Source organism: Carlito syrichta, unplaced genomic scaffold (assembly GCF_000164805.1).
Source record: "Carlito syrichta isolate Samal-C Ts95f unplaced genomic scaffold, Tarsius_syrichta-2.0.1 Scaffold314875, whole genome shotgun sequence".
NCBI lineage: Eukaryota > Metazoa > Chordata > Mammalia > Primates > Tarsiidae > Carlito > Carlito syrichta.
This window is the reverse complement of record NW_007258971.1, coordinates 373,421-382,014: the sequence shown is the minus strand read 5'-3', so window position 1 is coordinate 382,014 and position 8,594 is coordinate 373,421. Positions and strand designations below refer to the sequence as shown.

Below are 8,594 nucleotides of genomic sequence, written 5' to 3'. Positions count from 1 at the left end.
TTCATTTTGGCTGTAGGTGTAGAGAAGAATAGAGTTTTAAAAATGATCACATTTAATTCGTAGTAATTATAAATTCCAGTTATGATAAAATTCAGACTAATTTTTAAAAAGAATTTATTTTTGAAAATTTTATGAAAATACGGAATTTATTTGAAAAGAAAGCATACTTTTCATGTTGCCAGAATAAAGCAGTATTGGTCATACTTTCTATATTGCTACAGCAACCTTTTAAATCATAACGTTCAGGAAATGGTGTTCTAGTTAACAGGAGCCCTTTATTTTTAAAATTTTAACCCCAAGAGCTAAAAATATCTTACTATGTCCTAGCCTATGGTGCTCTGACTTAGGAACTGACAGTGCACCTGACTTAATATGTCTTTGATGACTGAGACTCTTCCATTGTGTAGGGTCATTTATTTTTTCAGAACGTGAATTCTCATTCCACATTACTGTGGCTACGGGTGTAACAGGAGATTATGAGCTCTAAGATTAAAGAACAAAGCAAAACATCAAAATCTAAGTTCCTGATACAAGCTTATCGTGGTATTATTTGCTCTCTTTTCTGAATGGTGAAGGGATATATTTTCTATTGAGATTTCTGCTATTCAACGTTTAATAATTTTGAATCACTGACTCCCATTTTATTTTGTAAAGACCGATTTAAGGGATCATAGGATTTTGTCATAGCTTTGAATTTAGTCCCTGAAAACATTTGAATAATGTTAGAGATTATTGTAATCTATGTTTTTTAATTACATTTTTACAACAGCAACAAAATTATTTTTTGGAAAAAAACCTCTTGTGTTTAGATACTAATTCATTCTAGATGAATTCTAAAATAAAACAAAGTAAAATGCAAAGAGAAAGACATGAGAGCCAGTAATATTTACACACTTTAATATGCTTTGTGTTAATATTCAATATGTTTTTTCATGAATTGATTACTTAAAAACACATTTTGATATCCATATGCTGGACAATTCTCTATTTTCTGCTGCTTACTCTCCATTGGTTTTAGCGTTCCACATTTCCCCATTTTTCATGGAATTTAAAATTTTGCACTTTCTATTTTGGTTTTAAAAGAAAATTGAATATCTTTACATAAAATGAATACATTAATTAGTTTGTTCAAAGAAACTTCAACACCTGACTGCTTTAGGAAGCCAATTGAGAGTTTGTTTGAACAGTAAGAATTCTTCCAAGGTAAAACAGATCTTTTTGCACATTCTCTTGGTAGCAAGCACTGATTGAGGAGTACAAATATTAATTTTAAAAGTTCCACTACAAACAATTGCCAGTCACAATCTCATTTTAAAATTAAGACTTAAAAAAATTTAGTTTGATTTGAAAATTTAAAGGGGCTGAAGATTCTTTGCCAAATTTGAGTGGATATAAAATGAAATTTAGCAACTAATGATACGTGTAACAATGTGATATTTTTTGTTACATAATAGTATAAACTATAACAGGAATTGGCTTTTGTTTAAAATAAGTTCTATGACTTAAAGGAAGACGAATGGTCTCAGGTCTTAATGGGGAAGGCCTGATGATAGAGACTCCTGATGGAGAATTTCCCTGAACGCTCACATTGTGTGGCCAGGTTCAGTAATTACGGTTGTTGTAATATCTTGCAGCAATGAAATGACATAAATTTTTGGTAACTCTCCACCTGATTCTCCAAGAAAGACAAAGATTTATAGCTCTGGTTAATGAATCAATCACCTAAAAGGAAATTTATTACAGAACAACATGAATAGAATTTCATTTATAAAGCTTATTTTTTTCCTTCTCACATGGTATAAATGATGATACAATTCTCCTTCTGGGTCTAAACAGGGGACTAAAATATTTTTCTTCCTAAGGTCCTTAATCCCAGTGTTTTGATTCCTGTGGGTAAAGAGGAAGACACGAGGTATCATTGCCCCATGTGGATGAATGAGACCATCTGTTCAGAGCAATTATGCAAAAGTTGTTAACCCGTCCAACTATGGAAAGCCTTGAAATCTTAACATCACAATTTTGGTTCCAGTCTGACTGATTATTCAGCAATCTCTACATTTTTTAAACTGTAGAGGGGGGAAATAGTTAAGACTTCAACAGCTTCTTTACTCTTGATTATAATTTAATATACTTAAACTTTAAATATGAATTGCTTTCCCTTTTTACACAAGTTATAAAAATAAGAGGCCTTGTTTACACAGTTTGCATTTCTATGAAATTTGCAGTTTGAAAAAAAAGCTTTTTAAAAAGTGGTAATTAATCCTTTTCTTTGAATATGCTGTAACCTTAGAATTTTTTTCTGAAATAGCTTCTGGATTTAACCCACTAAACTTTTGAAGATAGAATTTTTATTTAGCACTAGAGTAAAACAGACTAAGGATTGAAGAAAAGTAAGCTTGTTTCTTTTTCTTCTGGTTCCGTGTAAGTTTCTTTATATGTGGCACCCCCTTGTGACAGCTAGCAATATTATATTTAAATTTTATATATTGACAAAATGCAATCTACCTCTGTAAGCATTGTGCCACTCGACAGTACTACTATTAAATTTACATACCACAGTTTAAATTACATCCATTTCAGGAATGGTAAAATGCTAAAACTCAAGTGTCTAACTGCCTTACTGGAATGAGAGTACAATTTACAAATACAATAATTACATTTTAAAACCATTAACAATATTACACCTAGAAGTAAATACTGTAGGACTGGTCATCATGGTACTGTGGGAGGGAGATCACGACTGAAAGGTGTCCACTTTCCAGCTGTTCCATCCCAAGTGCAGATGTTGGTTTGTTTTCATCAAACCAAAATTAAAACCTGTTTCTCATACAACAGTTCTCCATTAAATGATCCTCCACATCCTTGCATAAGATTTTATCAGTTATCTGCCAAGTATTTTCCTGCAAAACAAAACACCCTATCAACAGGTTATCAGCTAGTTCAATAATGTGATTATTACATAAGTAATTTTCTGTTCCTCCTGCTTTATCCCTAGTAGCCGAATACTGCATACTTTAGGGGTGCAATACTAACATAAAACACAGAGAGTTTCCAGATACATTTTCAACTTTCTACATCAGCTAGATGCCTTTTCATTTTTCCATAGATCAGCAGTTTTTAGAGGTTTGAGTTTTGCCCAGAATAGCCTTGAAGATTTATTTTTGGATATGAGGATTTAACTTATTTTAGGAAGATTGCTCATGTAATATTTTTTTCCAACTTGGGTCATTTTTGAGAGTGAAAAGGTTCCAGTTAATAATTATATCAGTACAGCAATCCAACAGGCATAAAAACCAGGATTTAGCCCAGCAAATCATTAGTCTTGGAGAATCACCCTCATATTGGAGAATTCTCCTCTCCCAGTAAAAAGCAAAACAAAACAAAAAACAAATAAACAAACACACTCTATCGTTTGTGTAAACTAAAACCTGTCTTATGTCTGCATTCAGCCTATGGATGACCAGTTTTGCTCTGTGGCCTACATTTTTTGAGGTAGTTATTGCAATGTAAAATTGATTCTCCTAGATCTCGGCTAAGCCTGACAAGTCTAAAAAATCTATGATGTCCTGTCAGAAAACAAAAAGTTTTCAGGTGAGAGATAAACTCAGAGGAAAACAGCATTTATTTTGTTTGTCAAACAAAGTAGGATTTAATCGGTTGACCTCAGTATACATATTTGTGTGATAATGGAACAACTGGCCAGCCCCATATGAGAAACAGAGCTAGGATAAGTAGCCAGAACCTTCCTCATCACTGATTTCTGGTTCATTGTCCTATTTTTGTTTCATTCAAGAATTAGTTTGCTTTCTCATTGGAATGGGGCCTAGGACTAGGGAAGGGAAAGAGGAAAAAGAAGAGAACATGACAACCTACTCCTTTTTAAGGAAGAGTAGCTAAGGCAACATGATGCTTGCAAATGAAATTCAAGATGCACATTTACCTGCAGCAAACCTTTTCTTGATGAGTGAAAATCGATACCCTGCTCCAACAAGTTCAATGTCACAGCCAGAAAGAGTGCTTCCTTCACTTGTGAACTGCACAACCAACGGGGAAGGTTTGCTTGGGCCTTCAGATAACTGAAATCTTGCCAACAAAGAACCCACCCCTAAAATAAGAGTATTGTTACAAGATAACCATCATCACAGCATTCTGGATAACATTTTGGAAATTCTATTCAAAAGTTAACGTATAAAATCAGACTTACTAGAAAACAGTATAGGCTTCACTGACAAAATGGTGACAAAGGAAATTCATCATGGAATATTGCGAACAAGTTTATTTGCACACTGGTAAAAGTGTACTACTGTAGAATGGTTCTTCAGAATTTGGGGGCATGCTACTTGAAGGGCCATGCATTTTCCACTCTAAGATTAATATCAGAGGAAAGTGAAAAACATCAGACGAGAGGGTGTGGGATCTGCCTAAGAGCATGGTCTCTGCCTAAAGGGCGATCTGTTTCATGGTAGAAAGGGGGAAAAGGAGAATTCGTTGCAGAATTGTTGGCTTTTGTTGACCGAAACAAGGAAATGCAAAGATGAAGTGAAATATTCTGCTTGTTTTTAGGACCATCTGCATTTTGAGTCATAGTTGGCTAATTCCTAGGAGCTATTTCAGCATTGCATGTTAAATAAAATAGGCCTGTGATTCCATTACCTCCATTTTCTGACTTCTGAGAGATATCAGGAATCTTCCACAATATTCTTTGTTGTTCAGCATTCCTAAAAAATAAAGCAGGTAAGAAGCTTTTGTACATAAAAGGTTTTGTGTTTAATGGATGGCGTGAATTTTTTCTGGATTGTATTAATTTTAAAAAACAGATCTTGGAAAGTTTAGCTACAATTTAAAAATTTTCTCTATCACTCCCCTGCCCATACACATCAATTCTCTCTTTTTCCTTCTCTCATTGTAAATAGAACACTGTGAGATAAACATTTAGAGGACAGTGCGGCGTTAAAAAATATTCTGAATGCATCTGCTGAAACAATAGATGGAGAGCGTTGATTAATCAATTAATTCAGGTAATTTAAGCTGGAGCTGTCATCTGGCTGGCATTCATTTAGAAAACTCTACATTCTGCTTCTGACAGTCATGTGGAAAAACTGCAGTGTTCCCTCTAGAACAAGTCCTCTATAAGAGACACCACTGGTTCTTAGTAGCCTTACTGTTTCTAGCCCCATGCCTTTTCTGGTGCACTAGAAGATGAAACACCGCATTTCCCAGACTCCCTTGTAGCTAGGGCCCCAAATGCAATCAAGTCCTACCAATTACACGCATGGTCTGAGATCTGGAAGACAGGAGCAAGGGAGAGGTCGTTCAGCTGTCTTCCTCTGACATGCAACCTAATTCAGATGTGGGGTCTTCTAACAACAGGGGTCCAGCCTAGCCTCCAGATTTCTGGGTGCTGAGAAGCAGTTAAGGAGGTTCCCCGGATGGAAGTTACAGCAGTGGCTTCTTGAATTCAGAGGTTCCGCTGGTAGCCTTCTAATTTCCTGCCTCCCTTCCGCTGTGGCAGGTCTGCTCTGCAGAGTCCTGGGACACAGTCCTGGAGACGCAACCTTAAGCCTGTTCCTCCAGAACGTCCATCGTTGTGTGAGCACCGAAATCCCTGCTAAGCTATTTCTTGCTTAGAATAGCTACAGGGGTCTCTGTTTCCTGCCCTGACCCCTGACCCACAGGCCTGCTGTGATCTCCTCCCATGGGAAGCACCAATGCCAAGAAGTCTGTCACCCTTGACCCAGAAGGAGCCCTTTGGTCAGAGGGCTGGAGCCTCCTTACCAGACTGCTGGTGGGAGCACAGCCTGGAGCTTGGTGACTCCTCCGTCGATGGGGACCACGAACTGCACGTTGTTGAGTGCCACGGCGGTTGTCATCGCATCCGTATTGTATTTGTAATCTATGCGCAGGTCAGTGCTCGCTGGCTCACATCGCCAGTTCACTGCCAGGTTCAGAGGCGTGGACTGAATGCCCTGGGCAGACACCTTGACAGGAGAGAGAATATTTAAGGCTCGGTCGTTCATCTGAAGCAAAACTAGAAGCTCTGGTTATCTCCTGCAGGAACATGCTTAGACACCAAAACGTCGTCATGTTGCTTGAGCTCTCTGGGAGAAGCACCATGAGGGGTGCCCTGCCGTGAGCGAGAGAGCTGGGTGCTCTGGGGAGGCTGGTACAGACTGAAGACATAAAAGCAACTGTTAGAATTCCCACAGCACTTCAGAGTCTACAATGCATTTCATGTTCGTTAGGGAGGTATTAGCATGAGTTAGGAGCAGAGGCCATGAAACTAGACAATCCTGGGTGTGAGTTCTGATTCTGCCACTTACAAGCTGAGTGATCCCGAACACGTCACTAAATCTTTCTGACCCTCAGTTATTTCCTCATCTGCTAAATGGGAATTATAACAAGAATTTACCCTGTGGGCTGTCATTTACCCTGTGGGTAAATTCTTAGCACAATGTCAAGCACATAGAAAGGAATTAACGTCTTAATGACTATTAGCTATTACTGTTCTTACCATTTTTGCTCTTCCTGACAAACCAGAGAATTAGACTAAGCAGGTTATTTTTACTCCTTTGGGATTTGTCAAAGTAGGGACTTGAACCTAGGTCTTCTGAATGGAAGTGCTACATTCCGCTGAAGATTCTAGTTCGATCAACAGCAAACTTGACCAAGAAAAAGCCAGGTTTGAAGAGTCAACAAACCTTGATCTAATCTACAGATAATAATCTTTTTTTGAATTCTAGATCCACAGTGAAAAATTCACAATGTTATAATTTCTCGGTTATTCGTGTTGTGTCGGTGAGCAGACCTCCAAGTGTGTCACCTCCTGCAAGTACATGCACACTGCGGGGATAGTGTGGGTGGTGACTCTGCCCTTGGGTTTTTATTGTTGGAGAATGAGTCTTGTGGATTTGGAAGGATATAAACAACTCTTCAGGAAATGCCTGCAAGTATGGTCACCATGGAGAAGGGTCATGATGTGGCAGGATGAGGCAAATGCTCAAATATATTTCTTGTATAATTGAGTAAATAAACACAGAAACATATGTAGCTGATTCAAGATCAGCAGTTGGCCTCACCTGGGCTGACTGAACATCTCCCACTAGCCCAGTGGCAGTTAAGGGTATTTCCTTTTAAAAGGCAAGTTGCAACTTTAAAGACCCGCCAGCCTCCCGGCAGGTTTCACATGCCTATAATTCCGGTTACTTGGAAGGCTGAGGCGGAAGGATCGCCGGAGCCCAGCAGGTCGAGGCTGCGGTGGCTGGAAGTGGCCACTGCACTCTAGTCTGGGTGACAGAGTGAGACTCCAACTCAAAAAAAAAAAAAAAAAAAGAAAAAGAAAGGCCAAATGACCCAGAGACTGACCATTTCATGGAAATGGAAAAGAGTCTTATCTAAAACCCCCTTTCTGAAGTTGACGGTTAACAATCCTGCAGTTCCTGGAAACCATTTGTTCTTTGAGAAGTCTAATTTTGCTGAGTACAACCTTGTAAAATTCCAAAGGAAGTATGTAATCACTCAACATGACCCCCTCCCTTACCTAAACAAGGGTATAAGATCCCACTTCTCCTGTTCTGGCTTGCTGGATTTGGACACATTAGACCCTTGGGTCACTGGGATGGCCAGCGTAATAAAGTGCCACTTCCTATAATAGTCTCGGTGTCACGATCTCTCTATTTTTCCTGCTACAATGAAGGTGGGTTGAACTCACAGGGTTATTTCAGAAACAAGCTCAGAAATGGATTATTTTATCAAATGATGGATATGGCTTTTGAAGAAATTTTTGCTAGTTAGCCATTATAATCATTTTTGATCTTTAAGCATTGTTTGCAGCACAATCTTTTCTGCAAATGAAAAGATTTTATTTGGAAATCTATGCTGTACAATAGGTCAAAAACCAAGCAGCATCCTTCTACCTGCCCTTTTCTGAGGAACAATGGCTCTCGACCAGATGACAGCTCCTTTGCCCCAGGAGGTGCTTTTGGTGTGTGAAGGTGGTTTTGGATTGTCACAGTTTCTGAGGGATGCTATCAGTGGCCAGAAGCTAAATATTCAATTTTGAGGGCAGTTCCACAAAATACTAGCTTTCTTCTCAACTCAACTCCTTACAATGCTGGGAAACCACAGCAAAACACAACCAAACAACAAGAAAGACTCCTCAGAGCACATTTAAAATAAAACTGATCTGGGGGTGTTAGGACCGTGTGTGTGTGTGTGTGTGTGTGTGTGTGTGTGTGTGTGTGTGTGTGTGTGTCTAGAGAGTGGGGAGACAGCCCATAGAATGGGAAAAAAATACTCACCAACTGTATAACTGACAAAGACCTAACATCCAGAACCTATAAGAAACTCAAAAGTGCTGAAGAGGGGAAAAAAAAAAAAAAAAACCCAGACAGCCCCATTACAAAGTGGGCAAAAGATATGAATAGACAGTTCTCAAAAGAAGACATACAAGCAGCCAACAGATACATGAAAAAGATGCTCAGCCTCAATAATCATCAAAGAAATGCAAAATCAAACCCACACTAAGAGCTCTATAATTTTTTAAAAAAAATAATTCCTGTATTTCTATCATTTCGTATTGATGTTATAAATGATTT

The 8,594-nt window shown here is 38.3% G+C and overlaps 1 protein-coding gene across 7 annotated transcripts in view; it reads right to left on the bottom strand.

The window, feature by feature from the left end:
- Positions 1–880: 880 nt before the first annotated feature.
- Positions 881–8,594, bottom strand: part of SGIP1 (SH3 domain GRB2 like endophilin interacting protein 1) — a 219,983-nt gene continuing 212,269 nt past the window's right edge. For all 7 annotated transcript variants that reach the window (XM_008072195.2, XM_008072196.2, XM_008072193.2 and 4 more), the window contains 4 exons: positions 5,776–5,978; positions 4,654–4,718; positions 3,941–4,105; positions 881–2,900 (listed from right to left, as the gene is read on the bottom strand). In XM_008072195.2, the coding sequence (XP_008070386.1) occupies positions 2,878–2,900; positions 3,941–4,105; positions 4,654–4,718; positions 5,776–5,978 (456 nt within the window). In that variant the 3' untranslated portion in view covers positions 881–2,877. The remainder of the gene's footprint in view (positions 2,901–3,940; positions 4,106–4,653; positions 4,719–5,775; positions 5,979–8,594) is intronic.